The 22,764-nt window shown below is 48.3% G+C and overlaps 1 protein-coding gene across 4 annotated transcripts; it reads right to left on the minus strand.

The window, feature by feature from the left end:
• Positions 1-3,301: 3,301 nt before the first annotated feature.
• TMEM39B (transmembrane protein 39B) lies at positions 3,302-22,752 on the minus strand. 4 transcript variants are annotated; one of them, XM_027517461.1, is made up of 9 exons: positions 22,626-22,752; positions 20,657-20,783; positions 19,928-20,147; positions 19,283-19,366; positions 18,823-18,977; positions 10,405-10,741; positions 8,821-9,008; positions 5,321-5,441; positions 3,302-3,725 (listed from the first exon to the last, which is right to left on the minus strand). In XM_027517461.1, exons 1-9 carry the CDS (start codon positions 22,627-22,629, stop codon positions 3,483-3,485), a joined length of 1,479 nt encoding a protein of 492 aa, XP_027373262.1. In that variant the 5' UTR covers positions 22,630-22,752; the 3' UTR covers positions 3,302-3,482. The 4 variants fall into 4 exon arrangements, with proteins under 4 accessions (XP_027373262.1, XP_027373266.1, XP_027373282.1 ...); XM_027517465.1 differs by lacking the exon at positions 22,626-22,752 and adding an exon at positions 19,481-19,563 and having other exon boundaries at positions 3,305-3,725; XM_027517481.1 differs by lacking the exons at positions 18,823-18,977; positions 19,283-19,366 and having other exon boundaries at positions 3,305-3,725; positions 22,626-22,750.
• Positions 22,753-22,764: the final 12 nt, after the last annotated feature.

Here is a 22,764-nt window from a genome sequence, read left to right on the forward strand (position 1 = left end):
AAGCTGCTTAAGATTTCTCAGCTTCTTCTACTATTTCCTGTTTGTAGTGAGTTCTCCTCCCCTAGAAACTTTTTCTTCCAAAAAGGCATTCCTTCCTTTTGTATTTTTTTTTTTTCCTTCCTTTTGTATTAATAGTTAAAACCACGCATAGACCCTGAACTGGATATGAATAAGGAGTTATCCGGCAAGGTAAAGTGACTTGCCCAAGGATATAGAGATAAGGAAACGAAGAAATCTAAAGTAAACCTGATTACAATCCTATTGGGAGATAAGTAGAAAAATGACACTGGTGCCGGGCTTTATAGTTGACAGAGCGCTTCATTTATCCCTACTGCGAGATCTCTGCGGGCAGAAGTCGGTTCTATATCCTTTATTACTGCTCTTCAGCACCTAGCACAGTATATGGGACAGTGTATGTGCTCCATAGTTAAGTAAAAGCTAAGTCGCTCAGTCGTGTCCGACTCTTTGTGACCCCGTGGACTGTAGCCCACCAGGCTTCTCCGTCCGTGGGATTCTCCAGGCAAGAATACTGGAGTGGGTTGCTATTTCCTTCTCCAGGCGATCTTCCTGACCCAGGGATGGAACCCAGGTCTCCTGCATTAGAGGGAGATGCTTTAACCTCTGAGCCACCAGGGAAGCCCATAAACGTTTATTAATGTGCTCCATAAATGTTTATTAAATGAATAAACAAATGAATGAACAGACCTGTGAGTTACAACAAGGAATATGATCTCCTTTTTTGGAGATGAGGAAATTGAGACTCTGAGGTGTCTCAAAAGTGTCTTTTGCTGTTGTTGTTGGCTGCACCCTGTGGCGTGTGGGATCTTAGTTCCCTGACCAGGGATCGAGCCCTCATCCCCTGTAGTGGGGAGACTGTAATTTTAACCACTGAACCACCAGGGAAGTTCCTTATGTGCCTTTTGAATCATGAAATTTATGGCTGGTACACATCAGACCTCCCTTTTTGCATAATCGCATTCCGTTCCTCCTGTTCCCCACTTCAACACACAGAGGAAGGCTAGTCTTTAAGTCATGGATCCCAAGAAGGAACTATCTTTTGGGAACCAAGGTCCTGTCACAATAAATTGCCATCTCTAGTTGTGTACCCAGCCTATTGACAGAAGCAACTCAAAAAGCTAGTTCTAGGATTCGGGGTCAGGAAAGGGAGCCTTATCTTTCTCTTCCTACTGCCGCTGCTCAAGGTCAGACCCCTTTGTTCTCTGCTGGTCTGTTTTAGCTGTCTCCACACTGGTCTCCTGTGTCCAGGTTCTCCCACTTGCACCCACTATTTGGCTATGGTGAGTCTTAGTTGTGGCACTTGGGATCTTTAGTTGCGGTATGCAGAATCTAGTTCCCTGACCAGGGATTGAACCCAGGTCCCCTTCATTGGGAGCTCAGAGTCTTAGCTACTGGACCACCAGGGAATTCTCCCCACCCCTACCACCCCAATCTCTTTAAAAGCAGACACCTTATCATGTTAGGCTGGTCCTTACTGGCTTCTTGGGCAACTCCCCACCAGGCAATCCAGGCTCCATCCGTATTTGGGAAACCACATTTCCCCATGTATGCTCCTATCTTCTTTTGTGCCTTTCCATACGCTTTTTAAAAAGTATCTTTGTTTTAGTTATTTACTTTTGGCTGTGCTGGGTCTTCCTTGCTGGGTGCCGGCTTTGGTTGTGGCAAGCAGGGGCTACTCTTTGTTGTGGTGCGTGGGCTTATCATTGCAATGGCTTCTCCTGTTGTGGAGCACCAGAGGGCTTAGTTGCTCCAAGGTACGTGGCAGCTTCCCCGACCAGGGATCGAGCCCACGTCCCTGCATTTTCAGGCAAGGTCAGCCTATGTCCTCTCTGCTCCCTAGTGCCCTGGACACACATTTTCCTCAGCACTTGGCACCCTAAGTTGTTCACGAGGTGTCTCTCTCTACTGGTTGTCTATGGAAGAGACTGTATCTTCCTTATCTTTGTCTCTGTCCCAGTGCCTGGCACAATGCCTGACTCAACAAAAGCACCAAAAACATTTGCTGCAGTGTCTGTCTTCTATGCACCACCAAGGGAGTGCCAGTATAACTTGTGGCTGAACAAGGGCTTAGGGGACATGCTCAGACTAGATGAGTGTCTATAACTGTGTCTCTTTTCCTGCCAGCCCCTGAGCCCTCCATCCTATGCTCCACGGGGACCCAGGAGGGCTTCCAAGCGGCTTCATTTCCATTCTTGCCCTTGGCCTTGCTCACATCCCCTCCCTTGTTGTTCGGTTCCTAAGTCTTATCCAACTCTTTGGGACCCTGTGGACTGCAGCACGCCAGGTTTCCTTGTCCTTCGCTGTCTCCCAGAGTTTGCTCAGACTCATGTCCATTGAGTCAGTGATGCCATCTAACCATCTCATCCTTCTTCTTCTGCCTTCAATCTTTCCCCAAATCAGGGTCTTTTCCAATGAGTTGGCTCTGTATCAAGTGGCCAAAGTATTGCAGCTTCAGCTTCAGCATCAGTCCTAATGAATATTCAGGGTTGATTTCCTTTAGGATTGACTGCCTTGATCTCCCTAGCCTACAGCCATTGAGCCTCCCTGATCCAGTCCCTGCAGACCTTTCCAGCTCCAACCCACCTCTGCCCTACTTTCCTCATCTTCCCTGTTCTAGGAACCACATTCTGCTTACCCTCCCCGACTACACCAGAATGTTCCAAATCTCTTTGCTATTGCTCTGCTTGAAGCACCTTTTCCTCCTCTTGTCCCCCTGTGAAGTGGCTGATACAACTCAGACTGTCCCCTCCTCCAAGAAGTCCAGAGAGCATTCAGTGTTCTCTTCCGTGAGCTATTCTGTACCTTGTAACTGTTATAATCACCTGCGTGTAGTGACATGTTTGTTTCTATGTCTCGGCATCTTCACCATCTACCGTGGTACCTGGCACGGAGCAGGGTCTCAGAGACAGCGTGCTGAGAATCAGGACATCACATCAGGATAGCAGTGTCATCTTTCAGAGGGTTTTGGGGCCCAGCTCTACTACTTCCTAGCTGTGTTACCTTGGGCAAGTCACTGTAGCTCCCTAAGCTTCTGTTTTTCTTCTATAGGAGTGACAGCACCTACCTCCCAGGGTTGTCATAAAAATGGGATTAAGGATAGCCCTGTACTACATGGAGGGCAGCCTCTGGCATACAGCAGCTACCACTGCTACCTTGATCTCTGGTGTTTCCTCATCCTTTCTCCACTGGAGAAGGCTGCACACATGGGGCTTCCTGGCCCAGAATCCCACACCTCTGCTTGCTGCCTGATAGGCAAGAGGGGAAAGAAATACAAAACACAGGCTTATTGGGAGTATAAAAATAGGACTTTTTTTCCTCATAATCACATCAATTATCAAAGAAACAGTATGTAACAAAAATACAAAGCTCTGGTGGATTTTTTTGTCTGTTTTTGTCTTTTTTTGCCCCTCACCCATCCCTCCCATACAGCTACTTCCCAGGGAGCCCCTGGGTCACCCTGGGGCTCAGGAGAACCGGTGGTCTAGGTCCCTCTGGGAGTTGGCCGAGTACGAGTAGGCCTTGCCCAACACCAGGCGGTCCCGGAGCAGCTTGAAGAAGGCGTAGTAGTTGCTGAAGAGGATTAGCGCCAGTGAGATGGTCTGGTGCCACTTGTCCGAGGACATTAAGGAGTACAGCTGGTAGACGATGACCGCGCCCTCCAGCAGCAAAAGGATGTTCAGGATCCGCAGGGGTTTGCTGAAAAAGAACTACCCAGGAAAAGAGTAGGCATGGACTGGAAAGTAGGCTCCAGAAATCTGCCTCTTGGATGGGGGTGCTGGGTGGCCAATGAAGGGCTCAAGCTCTTGGGGCCCCATGCAGACCTGGGTGGAGAGCTGGACTTCATGGGGTTGGGTATGGACCTTGTCACCTCTGCCTTTATTTGTGGGCTGCTGCCTCCCTGGGACTTCTTGGTGGTCCACTGGTTAAAACTCCACCTTCTAATGCAGGGGGCATGGGTTTGATCCCTACTCAGAGAACTAAGGTCCCACATTCTGTGGGTACAGCCAAAGAAAAAAAAAAAAGATGACTACTGCCTCCTACATAGTTGTTTAAGATCCTGATCAACTTCTACCTTTCCCCAGAAGCTTTTCTTGAGAGGTCTGGTTTGTCCTATCAAACTTTTTCTGGTTGAAAAGCAGTATGTGACCTTCTGGGTACTGTCAGGCCTGAACAATGTAGTATCTTACGACAGAGACATGTAAAGTTATTAGAGACTCCACAGCTTGAGTCCTTCACTACTGTGTGCGCAGCATTCCTCGGCTAGGCCAGAAGCTTCCAGGGAACATGGACACATATCACTCTTCCCTGATGTCCACAGGGCAAGGTAGAATATATAGGACTAAGAAAAATTTTCTGATCAATTTGAAAGAATGATCAACGTCCAGGGATCATGATTCTGCAGGGGCCAAGGTACCTAAAACCTCAAGAACTAATTACAGGATGGGAGGAGGAGTGGCAAGGAACAGGAGTCCAAGAGACCAGCAAGCCGGGCTCAGCTGTGCACCTGACAGCTGCAGGACCTTGGGCAGGTCCCCTTCCTGTCTGGACCTCAGGTTTCTCTACTGGGAAATAAAGAGATGAGCCCAGATCTGTGGTTTTCAAACTGTGTTCCTTGGAGCCCCAGGTTCCAGGGGGGTCTTTTAGGAGCTACTGCAGTGTTGAGCAGGACGTAAAGGGAGTTCCAACCCTTTCAAGCAGAGCTGCACTGTGAGGTCCTATATACTGAACTTTAGTTTGACTGCGTTGGAAGAAAGGATTCTGACAGTAAAATAAGTAAATGAAATTCACCAGCCTAGATGATTTTGAGCAGCCCTTTCCATTGTGCTGAGTCTATGAGTTAATACCATTAGTTCCCAGGTTTCCCAGTAAGGCATCCTTGGAACAAGTTAAACTCTTTGAGTCGATTTCAATACCTGAAAACTGGGACAGCCCTGGTACTTTTCTCTTACACAGGGTTCTTTCTGATGAAGCCTCAACAGGAGGGTACATGGGAAGTGCTGACCACAGGGCCTGGCACACAGTAAGAATGATGGCTGTAAGGATTTTCACCACCAGGAACCCCTCCTTTCATTGTATTATCTTCTCCATCCAAAGTTTTCAAAGATCTGGTACCAAGTGCGCTGTAGTGATAAGTGATAATCTGTATACTGTCCTTGTGCACTGCACAGGTGCACTCTCTTCTTTTGGATTTGGGAACTATGGAAAATAGCCTCCTCTTGCTATGACATCACCTTCCTGCCCAGCTGGCCCTCCTGCCCTCTAGATTAGGCACCACCCCTCCTTCCCAGCGGAGGAGACTCACGTGGAACCGGAAGTGGGAGACGTCAGAGGGAATGGCCACATTGTAGTGGCCCACTGCTTTGTAGACGTTCTTGCTGTGTTTCACCAGCACTCCCTGTGGCCACATGCATTCTTCAGTCCACCTGGAGGCACAGTCCAACAGAGCCCCTTATGTCCAGCTCACCCACATGAGGAGATGCGGACAGACGGGGCATGGGGGAACCACCAGGCTCTACTCTCATTTCTATCACGTAGATACAATGACTTTCCTTTTCTGGGTCTTAGCTGCCTCTTCTGTAAAATGGGTTAAGAATCACGAGAAATTCACGGCACTGGAGTCAGAAGATCTAGGGCTGACACTCATGTCTCTGACAGATTTCAAGAAAACCCTTTTCCCTCTTCCCTGGGGTCATTTTCTTCATCTAGCCTCCCGTCAGCCTCACTTCTAGCCTCCAGGCATTCCACTGCACAACTGCCCAAGTGGTGTTTGTAAAATACCAAGATGAGCCTGAGTAGTTTCTCCTCAAAACCCTCTGAAGGCTTCCCAGTGCCCTTGGAGTCAAGCCCCAAGGATGTGTTCTGGCCGCCGAGGCCCTGTAAGGCTTTCCATGACCCACACCACATAGCGCCTGCTCAAGCCACCCAGAACTGCCTCTAGTTCCTCCAGCATACCTGACTGCTCCTGTTTCTCCATCAAGGTGCTCCCTCTAGCTGCAATGCCCTTCCTGACACCTTATCCTTCTGGCAGGCTCTATGCTGCTGCTGCTAAGTCGCTTCAGTCTTGTCCGACTCTTAGAGACCCCATGGACTGCAGCCCACCAGGCTCCTCCGTCCATGGAATTCTCCAGGCAAGAGTACTGGCGTGGGGTGCCATTGACTTCTCCGGCAGGTTCTATGTCATCTTTCAAAACCCAATATCCTTCAGAAAGTCTTTGTCAAACTCCCCACAGAGTTCAGCATCCTTTAAATGGTTCCTGAAGCTACTGCTATTGGTTTACTTTCCCCAATGTGTTTTCATCTATTTATTTCCCTGTATCCCTCACTAGTCTGGGAGGGCTGAAAGGAAGGGATGGCATCCAGTTCATGTCCGTGTTCTCAAAGCATGCCACACAAGAGGCCTGGCACAGAGAGGCCCCCACAGGGCATGTGAAGAAGGCTGTGAGACCAGTGAATTTTCTCCCATTGTTCTTTGAGATCTCCCAGAAACTCCAAAGGGTCCTGGGCCAGTTAACTGAGAATCACCGTCTCCAAGAAGCTCAATCTCATTGAGCTATTGATTCTTTCATTTAAAATACAGTTACCATGTTATTTCGCAGGTTTGATCCCTGGGTTGGGAAGATTCCCTGGAGAGGGAAATGGCAACCAGCTCCGGTATTCTAACCTGGAAAATCCCATGGATAGAGGAGCCTGGAGGGCTACAGTCTAAGGGGCGCAAAAGAGTCAGACACAATTGAGTGTGCATGGGCGCACTCACACACACACCCCCTCCATGTCGTATGTAACAATACGGATGAAATCACAGAGAATATGCAGAATGAAAGAAGCTGGGCCCAAGAACATCTACTGATTTACTTTATGTGAAGTTGTAGACCAGAGAAAACTAGCCTATGGTGAAATGAAATGAAAGATGGTTGCCAGAGAGAGGGGGTCCTTGGGAAGGGCAAGGAGGAATTTTCTGATTCTTTTCTGATTGGCTGAAATTTTCTTATCGGCTGGAAATGTTCTGTATCTTGATAGGGGATGGGTTACATGGTGTGTATGCCTTTCATCAAAACTCAAAGAATTGTGCACTTTTTAAGACTTACACATTTCAATTGTATGGAAATTTTACCTTAAAAAAAAAAACCAACAAAACAACTATACACAAAAAACACAAAAAATCTGCTGTGGACCTATCAAAAGCCAGGCATTTTGCCAGGAGTGAGGAGATGGCCAAGTGCTTGACAGACAAGGACCCTGACCTCCAAGAGCTTTAGTCCTGGAATGATGGGCAAGTAACCAAGCAAACACAGCAGAAAGTGTTAGGTGCAATGCTCATAGTTCTGTGGGGGTGGGGGAGCGCACAGCAGGGACACTGAACCTATCCTGGAGGGGGTCAGGAAAAGGGTTCCTGGAGGAAGCCATGTGCTAGAGGATGAATAGGAATTAAGCAGGAAAGGAAAGTTGGAAAGGCCATTTGAGGCAAAACATGTATCAAATTCAAAAGTCTGGGTACAGAAGTACAGACAGAATTTGAGGATCTGAAGAGACTGGGTCTGGCTGGAGCAGAAGATAAGTCGGGTTAGGGGGAGAAATGAGGCAGAAAAGGCTGGCAGGAGCCAGTTCATCATGAGATGCCATGTGAAGGAGCTTGGATCTTACCTGCAGATCATGGTGAGCCATGGACAGGTTTATCCTTGTAATTAGCCATATACTATCGTTCTCTTTTCCCCTCATCTCAGAACCTTAAGCTAAGCCAAGCCCCAATTCGGCCCATTTGGCAATACCCATCTGCTTCCTGAACTACCTGGATAGAGGAGGGACCTTGACTGGCATGGAGGGCCAACAGCAGGAGGCTGAGCCTCTGTGGCCTCCCTCTACGAACCTGTCCTAAGGGCCTCTTCTCTGCCAGGCCTCCTGCTGGGCCCAAGACTCAGATATGATACAGGGGTGGTCCCAGTCTTGAGGACCTTCCAGTCTAATGGGGGAATACAGACAGAAAAATTAGCATAAGTGGGGTGTAAATACTATGAAGAAGGGCTGTAGAAATGCTAAGCACCAGGAAGGAGGGGCCAGGCTGAGGGGAGGACAGCCCAGCCCCTCAGGGTTCCTGAGCACCGTGACATTGGCCTCCGCTCTGATTGCGATGCCACCCTGCAGCTGGGCCTCTTTTACCCCACTCAACCTAACTCTTTGTGTACATGCTTATCACCCACACCTGCCTGTGTACTCCTCAAGGGGTCAGATCTTAGCTCTTTCCTCCTGCGGCTCTACTTCCCTGGCCAGGTTATGACATCAACTAACACAGCACCATATCCTATTAATCAAACTGAGGTTTCTTTAAGGCCCACCTTGGAATGGGTCCCTCCACCGTTCAAAAACCTTCATAGCTCCCCTCTGCCTAGAGGTCAAAGTCCAAGTTCCTTTGTACAATACACAGCACCAAGCCTGGGATGGATTAGGTAGATGCAATGCTTGCTGAAAGAGTAGACGAGCCAATGACCTGAGTCAATGATAGGTGAGTGGAAGGAGGGAAGTAATGAATGAATGAATGAATGAATATATCAGCCAAGGAGTGAGTACTTAAGTCAGCGAATGAGAAAGTTGACGAGTCTAAGAATTTACTACCTTCCCCTTTCCTATCTCCAAGACACTGCAAGTTACCCAGGGACAGAGGGCATGTCCTTCCTGGGCCCTGCCATATTCTACTCTGGCTATGAGGCTTAGCATACAAGACATGCTCAGTTAACTATTTGCTGACTGACTGAATGAGCTGATGGCAGGGGCAGGTTGGGGCTGGGGTTGGGCAGAGGGCAGACTCACGGGTGCTGCAGCACGTTGGAGCACAGCGCCGGGTCCACCTTCTGCCAGCAGCCCAGGTGGGCAGCGGCCTTGTGCAGCAGGTCGCAGTAGCTGGCAGGCAGCAGGTGCTGCATGAGGATCACCGAGGTGCTGATGGACACCAGCAGGAAGAGCTCGCAGGACCAGCGCTTGTCATAGTAATGTGTGTTCTGGAGGCAGTGGGAGGTGAGTGAGACCACAGACACCCGTAACGGCCTCACGCCCTCCCCTTCCCTGACTCCCTCTTTCCTCAGAGATCAGGACAGCCCTAGACAGACCTCAGGGTGGCCTGAGACCAAAGATCAAACACCTAACAAAGGCAGCTTAATCATGGGCTTAAACCTTGTGCCCACTACTCAGCTTCCTCTTTTTTTGGGGGGGGGTAAGAAATAGATATATTTAGAGAGAAATACAATTCACAGAGTGTGGGCCAACCTAGAAGGCAAGAGGCCTCAGTTTTCTACAAAGAAAAATTACTCTCACTCTGAGCCAGAGAACAGGTCCTGGGATTCAACAGAAATGAGCTCACATCTTGGCTCCGCTGCTTAGTCACTATGTGACCTTGGGCAAGTCACTTTACTTTTCTGCAGTCTAGTTTCCTCATCTGGCAAATGAGGATAAGAGTAGCCACCTCTGAGAGGCGTGAGGAGGATACTATTACTCAAGAAAGCTCTAGCATGTTGCCCAACAGACGTGAAGTCTTCTCAACCCCCAATCCGTCAGTGCAGCCCATCCTGGGAGAAATGTGACGAGCCCGCTAGGGATGTGCCTTCCCAGAAGGCGGCAAAAGCCAGAGGCGGAGCATAGGCTTTTGGAGTCACCCAGATCTGGATGAATCTGGCTTTTGGACTTAATGATAGAGTGGGACGCTGTGACGTGCCTGGGCCGAAACAGCCACACCGAAATACAAAGTGAGTCCTTTCTGTTTTCAAGTATCAAGAACCATGCCGTGTGCCCCTCACTGGCTGGGCGACCTTGTGTGGGCCATGTTCGTTCAGCAAGCCTTCTTTTTTCCACTCTGAAATGGAGGCATTTGGGATTGACATGTATGTCCTACTATATATTTAAAATGGATAACCCACAAGGCCCTACTGTGCAGCACAGTGAACTCTGCTCAATGTTAACTGGCAGCCTGGACGGGAGGGGACTTTGGGAGAAAAGGGATACATGTGAATGTATGGCTGAGTCCCTTTGCTGTCCCCCTGAAACAGCCACATCATTGTTAATCCGCTATGCTACTGCTAAGTCGCTTCAGTCATGTCCAGCTCTGTGTGACCCCATGGAGAGCAGCCCACCAGGCTCCTCTGTCCACAGGATTCTCTAGGCAAGAATACTCGAGTGGGTTGCCATTTCCTTCTCCCTAATACAAAAGAAAAAGTTTAAAAAAAATATATAAATAAATAAATTTAAAAAAGGGAGGCAGTAGTCACTATGGCCCTCGACAGAACAGATGGGAATCTCATCAAGAGCAGCAGCCTCGTTTCTCCAAGCAGGAGGGCTACTGGAGCACAGGCAGCAGGTGGAGTCCCAGACAGACCCCTCCTCTCCCTGTGCTAAGCTACGCACCTTCACGAACCAGACAGGCACAAAGGCCACGTAATAGGCGCTCAGCATGGCGCTGACCAGCACCTCCTTCATGCGCCAGTTGAAGTCCATCTTGAGGAACTCCACCTCACTGCGGATGAGGCTGGGCGACAGGCAGCAGGCGTGGGTGGGCATGGCATCGGGGCCGTACAGCTGCTTGGTGTGCTGCTTCCACGTCTCCCGCAGTGTCAGCAGGTAGTCCCGGCTCCGCGCCAGGCCACTGACCGCCTCCCGGGGACCCATGGAGGCCACGTGGCTGAAGAGGTTTGTCTTGCGGAGGTCGCAGTTCAGCTGCAGGAACGGAATGTACATCCCAAACCTGCTGGGGAGGACAGTGGTCAGGGCAGGCCTGGCCATGGGCCAGGATCCCAACCCTTAACCACCCAGGGAATCTTCTTTCCTCCTTGGGCTTTAGCTCTCCTGGCTGCTCCGAGGGGAGATTCTACCAGTCCTTAAAGCTATCCAGCCTCCCAGCCAGTGATCAGTCATTCAACACCTGTGTTAGCCCCGCGCACGGAACAAGCCCTGTATGGAGTGGCGGGAATACGGTAGGAGACAAGACCCGAGTCTCAGCCCTCCGAGTCTACTGCTGTCCAGCAGGAGTCATAACACCACACATTCCCTGGGCACATCCTGTGCTCCAGATGCTGCACTAAGTGCTTTACATGCACTCTCTTCTGTTTCTCCTAACTCTGTGTTAGGTACTGTTATTTTGTGCCCTTTTCAGCAGAGGAAGCTGTGGTTCAGAGAGGTAGAGGAGGGGCTCTGGAAAAGTCACACAGTTAGTAAGGAAGTTATAGAACTGGGATTCAAATCCGGAACTGGCTGGTACCCGAAATCAAGACAGACACTCAAGAAACACTAAAAGCAATTCATTAATTAAAAATGTACATGCTTCCACAAAAGAGAGGTAGATGTGGCCAAGAGTGCCTATAAGAGCAGCTCTTAAGTTTACAGAGAGGGACAGTTCAGGAACAATATTTGCTGTGTGTCTATTATGTACTAGGCACTGAAATAGACCCTTAAACAGTATAAACCCCTTCCTCTGAGGCTTAAGTTAACCTTAAGTTAAGGGATGGAGTGTGTGGCTAATATAATTTAAGGAGAAAATTAGACAGACTCACAGCTAGGAAGAGTAGATAACTAAACCAGGTAAGTGCCAAGCACAGCACATGGAATGTCCTTATAGGTTCTTTTTACAGGCATTCCTTGTTTTAGCTTATGCTATGCTACATCACTTCAGTCATGTTGGACTCTTTGCAACCCTATGAACTATAGGCTACCAGGCTCCTCTGTCGATGGGACTCTCCAGGCAAGAATACTGGAGCTGGTTGCCATGCCCTCCTCCAGGGGATCTTCCCGACCCAGGGATAGAACCCATGTCTCATTATGTCTCCTGTATTGGCAGGTAGGCTCTTTACCACCAGTGCCATCTGGGAAGCCCTTCAGTTCAGTTCAGTTCAGTTGCTCAGTCGTGTCCAACTCTTTGCGACCCCATGAATTGCAGCACGCCAGGCCTCCCTGTTCATCACCAACTCCCGGAGTTTACTCAAACTCACGTTCATCGAGTTGGTGATGCCATCCAGCCATCTCATCCTCTGTTGTCCCCTTTTCCTCCTGCCCCCAATCCCTCCCAGCATCAGAGTCTTTTCCAATGAATCAACTCTTCGCATGAGGTGGCCAAAGTACTGGAGTTTGAGCTTTAGCATCATTCCTTCCAAAGAACACCCAAGGCTGATGTCCTTGCAGTCCAAGGGACTCTCAAGAGTCTTCTCCAACACCACAGTTCAAAAGCATCAATTCTTCGGTGCTCAGCTTTCTTCGCAGTCCAACTCTCACATCCATACATGACCACAGGAAAAACCATAGCCTTGACTAGACAGACCTTTGTTGGCAAAGTAATGTCTCTGCTTTTCAATATGCTATCTAGGTTGGTCATAACTTTCCTTCCAAGGAATAAGCACCTTTTAATTTCATGGCTGCAGTCACCATCTGCAGTGATTTTGGAGCCCAAAAAAATAAAGTCTGACACTGTTTCCACTGTTTCCCCATCTATTTCCCATGAACTGATGGGACCAGATGCCATGATTTCTTAGTTTTCTGAATGTTGAGCTTTAAGCCAACTTTTTCACTCTCTTCTTTCACTTTCATCAAGAGGCTTTTTAGTTCCTCTTCACTTTCTGCCATAAGGGTGGTGTTATCTGCATATCTGAGGTTATTGCTATTTCTCCCGGCAATCTTGATTCCAGCTTGTGCTTCTTCCAGCCCAGCGTTTCTCATGATGTACTCTGCATATAAGTTAAATAAGCAGGGTGACAGTATATAGTCCTTAAGAGCCTCTCAATTTTCCCAGGTCCTCAGACATAGCTCCAGAAGGGTCCCTGGGCTGCCACCAGGAGCTACAGCCAATGAAAATTCTACTTTTTCTTATCTATAGTAATGTTCTCTTCCTTTATTCTGAACTTCCAAGAGGGGACATAGTGTTCTTAGGCACTCATATAATTAGCCTCTTTGGGTTTTTGCTTCTGATCTATCTAATGGGAATGCTACTACTTTCCCTGCATTAAGATTTAAGTAAGATAACAGATAGGGCTTGCCTGGTGGCTCAGATGGTAAAAAATCCACTTGCAATGTGAGAGACCTGGGTTCAATCCCTGGGTTGGGAAGATCCCCTGGAGGAGGGTATGGCAACCCACTCCAGTATTCTTTCCTGGAGAATCCCCAGGGACAGAGGAGCTTGGCAGGCTGCAGTCCATGGGGTCGCAAACAGTCGGACATGATTGAGTGACTAAGCACAGCACAGCAGAAGATAACAGAGAATTTTGGTCAAAAGCATAATCTTTGGGATCAAACAGGCCAGTGTTAAAACCCCAGCTCTGCCACTTACTAGTGCTGTGATTTAGGACAAACTATATAACCTCTATGAGCCTCAGTTTCCTTAACTTGCTTTAAGTGACATAGCTTGTATTGATTCTCTATTATGCTAGTGTTTTCACAAATACTCTTTCATTGATAATCTTCGTAACAATGCCCAGCATGGTGTCTGGCCCAGAGTAGAAGAGCAGTACGATTTTGTTTAGAAAAGAAAGAGGCCAGTGATTCTGTGGGACAGAAAAGAACACTGAAATGGGATTCCCAAAACACTCCTCAGGATGCTCGGTGGGAATGAGGGGGTGGGCACCCGCACGAACACACAAGGGCTCAGGCTCAAACTTAAGGACAAGTACTTAAGAATTGTCCTGGCTTTGCCGCTAAGAAGTGCAGATACAGTTACATTATTTGATAACAGCAAATGGCTGCTCTGACAGGTCAAAAGTTAGAAACATCTTCACATGCGTTCTCTTTCATCCTCTCCATCCAAGATGTGACAGTATCCATGTAGAAAGTAAATAAAGAAAAGTAGAAAATAAATCCGTATCAGCAAAAAAGAATGGGAGTGGGGGTTATCAGTACATAACTGATTCTGACAAATTTAGATGGCAGATGGAAACATGTTGACAAATGAGGAAGTCATCATCTACAGCAGCACTGTCCAACAGAAATATGAGAGTCACATATATAATTTTACATTTCCTAGTAGCCACATTAAAAAAAGAAATTAACTTTATACTCTATTTTACTTAACCTAATATATACAAAATATTATCATTTCAACATATAAAATAATTATTTGTGATATATATGAGATATTTTACTTCCTTTTTTTTTTGTGCTAAGTCTTCAGAATCTGGTGTATATTTTACACTAATAGTACATTTCAATTAAAACTAGCCTATTTTAAATGTTTAATAACAATAGGCAGCTAGAAATTACTAAACTGGCTAGATGGTCACGAGAGGGCTACACTGGGGGCAGGAGCTGATCTGTCCAGAGTGACCCAGCAGAGACTGGCTTGAAGTGGGCACCTTTGATCGAGGGTAGAAGTAAGAAGCAGGGCTGAACAAACTGGATTAAAAACGATCTGTATTCATGAGTCATTCCCTTTATTCTCCTACACAACTTACACAACCCGTCCTGAAAAATTCTTCCCTAAAGAGACTGAATAAACTGGGAATTGAGGTTTTCAGTGGGGGCATTCCAGAGTAATACCTCTCTCCCCTCTCTCGTCTATGGGGGCCCACAGCCTAACAACTGGCACCTTACTCACTAAAGCAAAGTCTACCAGCCAGTGAACGCTGCCCACATACTCAGAACTCCCAGTCAAACCTCCCATTCAGGTATACAATGGCAGAGGGAGACAAAAATGCATTCCAAGCTACTCAGTCCTCCACTTTTTTTTTTTCAGGTAAGAAGTGGATTTATTTAGAGAAAAACACTCCACAGACAGAGTGTGGGTCATCTCAGAAGGCAAGGTCGGCCTCCACTCTTAAATGTAACCAGACAACCAAAGAAACTAATATGCTTAGCAAACTAGCAGAAACAGGAAAACCGATTCAGTGGAGAGACAAAACTGAAGGGACACAGGAGATTTTAAAAACAAGAACAGAATGCTATGAGAAAAGATCAATCAGAAAACAAGAGGCCTCAGAGATGAAAAACAAGATTGCTGAAAAATACCTCAATAAAAAAGCTGGAAGATAAACTTGAGAAAAATCCCCCTAAAGGGAAAGTAAAAAGAGAGAGAGAAAGACAGCTAGAGAAAGAGAGAAATCAAGAGGGGAGGGAGGAGAGGAAGAAAAGGAGAGAGATGAAAAGTATGACAGACAATGTAAGAGAAACAGACAAGCAATCTATGAGGTCTACCACCCGACGAAGAGAAGTCTTAGAACAGAAAAAAATGCAAGGGGAGATATTATCAAAGAAATAGTAGAAGACAATTTCCCTGACTTGAAGAGACACCCAAACCTCAGGGTTAAAAAAGTCCTAAAGTACTGATAAGACGGAACGACAAAAGCTCCACATCAGACACATTCTTGTGAAATTTCAAATAATAAAAAGATAAACAGAATATTTTTAAAAGCTTTTAGAAAGGAAAAAAACAAGTCTTCTACAAAGTAACTGGAATCAAACTAGCATCAGATTTCTCATTAGAAACACTGGCTGCTAGAGACAATGGAGCAACATCTTCAAAACTCTGAGAGAATATGAATTTGAACTTGAAAATCTATATTAGGCCAAACCATCAATCAAGTATGAGGGCAGAATAAAGACATTTTTAGACATGCTAGGAAAAGAATGTATATACCTCCCACATAACCCTTGTTAAGGAAATTACCTGATAATGCACTCCAGCAAAATAAGGGAGAAGACCAAGAAAGAGGAAGACATGGGATCCAGGAGACAGTAGATCCAACCCAGAAGGGCAGCGAAGGAAAGTCCCAGGCTGAGAGCTGCACAGCAGGCCTAAAGAGCAGCCACTCCAGACTGGAGCAGGAGGATGGAGGGCTCCAGGAGGGATGTCTCTGGGGGGAAATATGGACTCTAGGCAACAGGCAGCATGACTGACAGGCTGGATAAACTTGAGGATATGTTCAAGGCCCATCATTCTTTTGTCAATGAGAAAAAAGAAAGGCAATTAGAAACTCCAAGAAAAATAAAAGCTATATGAGAAAGTTACAATCTAAATATGAAGCAAACTAAAATGTGGCATGATTTTAAGCAATTGATGGAATGTAAGGAAAGAGAAACCATTTGCCTTTGACACTAGGAACATTCTTTTTTAAGAGGCCCAAGATTAGAATTCAGGAACTACAGCGAAGCAGTATCTTTCTATGTACACTACTCAGTCCTGCAGTGAATAACAGCCTCATACTCATAAAAATATCAAGGCCACTTATTGGTTTTTAATCTTTAGAATTAGCCCAAAGAAGACTTAAACATGACTATGTAGGAGAATGTGAATGTCAAATGTGACACAGCTGCCAGGAAGTGACAGGAGGAAGAGGGGAGGAAAAGAAATGATGGGTAGGGCTCTGAATACAAGGGTGACTCAAGGGATTAAGACACTGACTAGTGTTGATGGAATAAAAAATACTAACATACTCGTATTATTGAAAAAGAGGACCAACAGGAAACTGAAAATAATAATAATTGTCAAATACTAGGAACAGCATGGATAGAAAGTGAACTAAACCTTCCACTGTCACTGCAGGAAACTGATGGACATGTGCATGTAGGGGTGGGTGGGTGGGTGGGTGGGTGGGTGGGTGTGTGTGTGTGTGTGTGTGTGCGGTATGCTTGTCTATAAAGAACACTTATTTCCAGGATATATAAGAAACCAGAAACACTGGTGGTTACCCCTCAGAAGGGAAACTGGGTAGTAGCTGGGAAAGAGAAGTCAAAGGAAGGATTTATCATTCTACATTCTTTTATACATTTTGCAATTTTAATGATGCAAACCTATTACTCCACTATAAAATCAATCAATAAATATTTAAAGAAATAAAAGCACAAGGATATTAGAATTACGGAGGTGACTCAAAAAACACTTAAAACCAGAAACAGTGAAAGAGGTTGCCTATGAGAAGTGGGACTAAAAATCTGGAGGGTAGAGTTAAAGGCTGTTTTCCATCATAAGTTGTTTTTAGCTGCACTGCATGGCTTGCAGGCTCTTAGTTCCTCAAATAGGGATCGAACCTGTGCCCTTGGCAGTGAAATTGCAGTCCTAACCACTGGACCACCAGGGAATTCCCATCATCATCAGCTTTTTAGCACTACTGGATTTGATCATACATTATATATACTTGTCTCATATTAATAAAAACTCAAAAAGTTAAATAATGTAAAATAAAACAAAACATGAACACTGGGTAACATGTGAGTAGTGTCCAGAAAGGGTTGAATTAAGGCAATTTTTAACATTTCTTTCAGTACAACCCTGGAGGACCATTTGTTAATATCTATCTATAATGTAAAATATGCCTTTTGGTGCAGTAATTCTACTTCTGGGAATCTGCTATACAGAAATATTGGATAAATGTGCAAAGATGTGCAGAAGAATGTTCCCTGCCTCACTGTTTTCAACAGAGAAAAGCTAGAAACAACTCAAAAATCCACCAATAGAATACAAAACAAAACACACGGTGCAAAATTTACTCAATGGAATATTGTGCAGTGAAGAAGTGAAGTCGCTCAGTCGTCTCCAACTCTTTGCGACCCATGGACTGTAGCCTACCACTCTCCTCCATCCATGGGATTTTCCAGGCAAGAGTACTGGAGTGGGTTGCCATTTCCTTCTCCAGAGGATCTTCCCGACCCAGGGATAGACCGGGTCTCCTGCATTGTAGGCAGACGCTTTACCATCTGAGCCACCAGGGAAGTCCTATGGAATACTATGAGGCCATTAAAAAAATGAGACAGACCCATATATAGTGTCATGGAAAAATATCCACCTTATATGACCATGTGAAAATGTAATAAATTATGCAATATCATGCATAGGGATTAATCCCATTTCTGTTTTAAAAAAATGTACGTGTGTGTACTTGCAGAGGAAAAATGTGAAAGGACACACTGCAAAGTCCAGTTTTCTAGAGGACTGAGATTATGTGGGATTTTCATTTTCTATGTTAAAAGCCTCTGTAAAGTTTAATATTGTTATATGACACACATATCTCTGACGATTAAAACCCAGTTATAACTAAAGCAAGTGTGACTGGGCTCCGATCATGACAGTGCCCTTTTGGTCATGCAGGGGAGAGAAAGAGAGGAGTTTCCCAGGAAACAGAGATGGACTGGCCTGAAGAAGTTCATGATCCAGAAAGCCCAGGGGTTGGGAAATGACTGTGAATGCCCCGGCAGCCAGGAGCCTGCCCCAGGAACAGCCAGAGTGCAGGTCTTGCCAAAACTCTCCCCAGTTCCAGGCCAGGAAGGGGCAGGCCTGGGCTTCTCCCAGACACCGTCTTCCCTCCTCAACAATCTGGGTTCTTGCAAGATGAAGGAAGTGGGCGAGCAAAGTAGACACACAGACATACAGATATGCATGTGAAGACACATGCACGCACACACACACTTCATTCACAGACATCTACACGGAAACACGCACACACACACAGATGTGTGCATGCACACAGACCTGGGGGAGACACCGAGAGGTTACACAAACACCAAGACGCACAAAGAAACAGAAAGAAGCAGAGAGAGAGCAAAGGAAGAGAGAGCAAGATGAAGCCCGTGCATCCCTGCTCTGGAGCTGTGGGAGACACACCCAGATCTGAGCCCCCTTCTGACCTCCCCTTCAATGGCACCTTGGGGAAATTAGGCCTGCCAGCTGTTTCTGCTCCTGCAAAAGAAGGGTAATCATCCCAAGATCAGGATGGTGCTATCGGACAGTGTGAGAAGGTTCTGTTGCTGCCTGCCTGTGCGTCGGCTGGGCATAGGGGAGCCCGGGGCCCAGCCACTCTTGGGGCAGAGGTCAGGAGCAGGTGCTGGGCAGTGAGGGGTGAAGTGAGGGGTACTCACGGATAGCAGAGGAACAGGAGGTTCAGGAAGGAGTAGGTCCTGAAGAGGTGAATGAGGGAGCGGCACAGACTCCAGCCTGTTGCCGTGAGAACGGTGAAACGGGTGAGGAACAGCAGGATGGAGCGAAAGAGGGTGACCTTCCCCCTCTGAGAAGCCTGGGTCAGGGGAGATAGGACGGGATGGGGCCTTGGATGGAGGTCATGGGGGCTGTGCCCAAATCCCACCCAGCATGGCCCACGATTCCCCCCGCTGCAGGGTGGGCAGAACCTGTCATGGCAAATCCTTTCCCTGGATGCCCAGGAAACTCCAAGAGCCAACAGGATGAACGCTCTTCACCAAGTTCAAAGGGAGCCCCCAAGGAAAGGCCTCAGGGATCAAGGGCTGGGTATGCCTCCGTGGTGCCCCCAGGGAGTAAAGGGGAGTCCCAAAGTCCCCAGGCCAGCCTCTGGGACCCAATCACCTCCTTCACGATGGACCCAATGAAGCGGCGGCCCAGAACGATGGTGGTCACCATCAGCAAGTTGAAGTCGATCAGGTGGAAATTCTGTCGGGGGCAGAGGCTGGGGGTCACGTGGGCCCCCTGCCCATATGTGGGCTTTTCACATGCCCACCTCCCCCTGCCCAGTCCTTTCCATTGGGACTGTCCCCACTCTCTGACCTTCACAGGCCTCCAGCTGAGTCAGACCAGGAAAATACCTAGAGGAGTGGAACAGGACCCAGAGGAGGGAAGTGGGACAGTCCCTGGAGACAAGAGAGTGGTGTGTGAGCCCTCCTGCTCTGCTCACCCGGCCCCTGCCCCGCTCCGGCACAGAGCTCATTCCTCTCCTTGAAATAACCATGTATGCCTGCTCCCCCACAGGACTTAAGACTCTGTGCTCCTTGACACAAAATCTGAGTCGGATTCATCTCTGCTGCCCTTACGGTGTGTAGAGTGGTGCTGAGCACATCGGGGTGAGTGTTCAGATGTCATCGGTTCCTTTTACACCTCCCATGCCCAGTGTGAGGCCAAACACACAGGGTGCTGGGCGAGATAAGCTAAACTGAAACCAAACGTGTCCCTCACTCAGGTACACGCACACACAGCGGGGCCTAGCTGGGCACCTACCAGGGAGGTGTGGGAGGGCGGGTGGGAGGGCGGATACCACCACACTGTCTTGTAGATGTTGATGTAGTGGACGAAGAGGGCTATGAGCTGGCAGAAGAAGAGCTGCAGTTCAAACAGAATGCTGGCCTGGACTGGCAGCTCGGGGATCTTGCAGTGCTGCAGGGGCACGACCGTCTGGGTGGCCAATGGAGGGCTGGAGAGGCCCGTCCCCGAACTGCTCCTGGGGGTGAGAGGGTACAACATCAGGAGCTGACCGGAGAACCCTACCAAGAGGGGCTTCTGAGGCACAGGACTGTGGGGCAGGCTCAGAAAAGCAGCTGACAGCAAGGATGGATGGAGTCCTCCTACTTCTTCTGCCTCTCAGACAAAGAAGCTGACAGAGCCTTTCCCTATCCCTCCCTCATCTTATTCAGGCTTTCCAACATTCCCCAGGAAGGAAAGGAAAGGTGAGGAGAAGGGGGCCCAGAGAGGGGAGACAACTTGTCCAAGCCACCAGTGAATTAGGAGCAGAACTGTGAGTGGAATCCAGGCCTTTGGGTTTTTTATATTATGTCCCAAGTTACCTGTCCCAGGGACTGCCCTCACCCAGGGACGTTTCTTCTGATCCCTGCCCTTTAAGCCCCCATCTGGCATCTGGGGTATCACATCCTAGGGCTCAGTCAAGGACAGCTCTGTCCAAACTGCTCCTCTGAGCCCACAGGGAAGTGCAAGAGACAGCAAGTAGTTTACCTGGTGCGGGAACGGACACTGGTGACCGATGCGCTGGAAGTGTGGCCCCCACCCGAGCCCCCAGAGGATCCTGGCTCACAGAGTGGATTTCGACAGTAGGATGTCCTGTTGGGACCTCTTCGTCCTCCTGTGGGGCTCAACATAAGGTAGATCCTCAAGCCAGAAGGCATATATCAAGGATAACAACTTGGTGTCTCATTTCTTCACTCAATCACAGAGACCCATGATCGGTTCCCCTGCCTACCACTTCAAACACATCTCCTGCCATTCTCTGCCTCGACCCCATGCTTCAGCCAGCCTGGTCTTTATCTCCTTGGGCAAACCAAGCTTACTGCTACCTTCTGAGCTTAGAGTACAGCATTTCCTGCCATTCTGTAGGTATCTGCCCCCTTAACTCTCTATCTTATTTCCATTTTTCTTTTCACAGTTCATTCTTCATCTTATTCATTTGTTAACATATTTACTGCCTATCTTGGCAGTAATGGAAGGTCAGTGAGGTCTGTCTCTTTCACTGCTGTATCCCCTCCCTCTACCACAGTGCCCAGCCTAAGAGTAAGTGCTCAATAACAACATGTTGATGAGGGAAGAATCCAGCAAGGTAGATTACCCAGATTAGTAAATTCAGTTTACATGGAGTCACAGGTGGTATGGGGGTCTGGGTCCTGTGCTCTTTGAGCCACTATACGCAGCTCCTTTGGGATACTACTACAAGTCCCTGTAGGCTTAGGATTCCTCCAGGACCCGAGATCTGGCTTAATGGGCATCCTGAACTCTCACAGTCAGGATTCAGGGCCTGAGCAAGTGTCAAGGCAGAATGGCATGGTTGTGAACCTAACACACAGACCTACAACCTCTTTTTCTCGGCTGAGCAATTTAGCCCAAGCTCCCAGGTCCTGCAAAAAGCTCCTGCACAAAGCCCCTAGGCAGCACCCCAGTCCCAAAGTTATGTGTGTGCTCAGTCACTTAAGTCGTTTCCGAAAGTTAATGTGTGTTCAGTGAGACCCCATGGACTGTAGCCTGCCAGGCTTATCTGCCCACAGGATTTCCCAGGCAAGACTACTGGAATGGGTTGCCATTTCATTTTCCAGGGGATCTTCCCAACCCAGGGATCAACCCTGTGACTACTGCATTGGCAGGCAGATTCTTTACCGCTGAACCACTTGGGAAGCCCAAAGTTAAAGCCTTGTTCATATCTCTTCATGACTGCACAGCAGCCTCCACAGACACACACAGCCCTTGCCCTAGCTTTTCTGCCTGGAAGCTTGTCCCTAACGTCTCCAAAAAAGTTCTTGTCCAGGAACTTTGCCCCAACAAGCCCCAGCAGCGCCAAAGCTCTGTTCATGTGCTACTGTACCTGGCTTAGAAAACCCCACACAGGCCACCCTCAGTCCAAATGCTCTACCCACACCCACTCTCCTCTCTTTAGAAGCTCTGCACCCACATATAGCCTCTCAGCCCAGAAGCCCCGCCTACACACAATTGCCAGCTCAGAAAACCCGCCCACTAGCCAATAGAAGCTCTCTCTGCCCAGAAGCCCGGCTCCAGAGGGGGCTCCCCTCATCTGGAAGGTCTCCTTTCCGCCCCACCTCCCCAGTACAAAGCCCCTACTGCCCAGAAAATCTGCCCCTGCACCAGAGCCTACAGGTTAGGAGCTCCGCCCTTAGCACGAAGGCCACGCCCACCGGCAGCCCCGCCACGCTCTAGCTCGGGACCCACTCTAGTGGGTCCTCATCAAAGCCCCCAGGAACCTCCACATTTTAGAAGCCCCGCCCACCCCTCCAATGTCCCGCCCCGACAACAGAAGCCCCACCCGCAAAACGACAGGAGGGGGCGGGGTCTCCCTGGGCCCAACATCCCCTCCCCCTCCCCTCGCCGGGATCCTGTCCGCGTGGGGGAGCAATTAGCAGCCTGGCCATCCTGACCCCGGAGCCCGCCCGTTCCCGGGCCAAGCCCGACCCGTGCCGCTCACCCATCTCCTCCCCCCGGCGCTCTCCGCTTCGCCGCCGCAGCTCCTGCGGGCAATATGTCGGAGGCGACGGCGGCCGGGAGAGGACTAACCGCCGCAGCCCAGTCCCCGGGTATCAGCTGCGCGCTCCCGGCCCGCCGCC

The sequence above is a fragment of the Bos indicus x Bos taurus genome, chromosome 2, assembly GCF_003369695.1.
Source record: "Bos indicus x Bos taurus breed Angus x Brahman F1 hybrid chromosome 2, Bos_hybrid_MaternalHap_v2.0, whole genome shotgun sequence".
NCBI classification, from domain to species: Eukaryota; Metazoa; Chordata; class Mammalia; order Artiodactyla; family Bovidae; genus Bos; species Bos indicus x Bos taurus.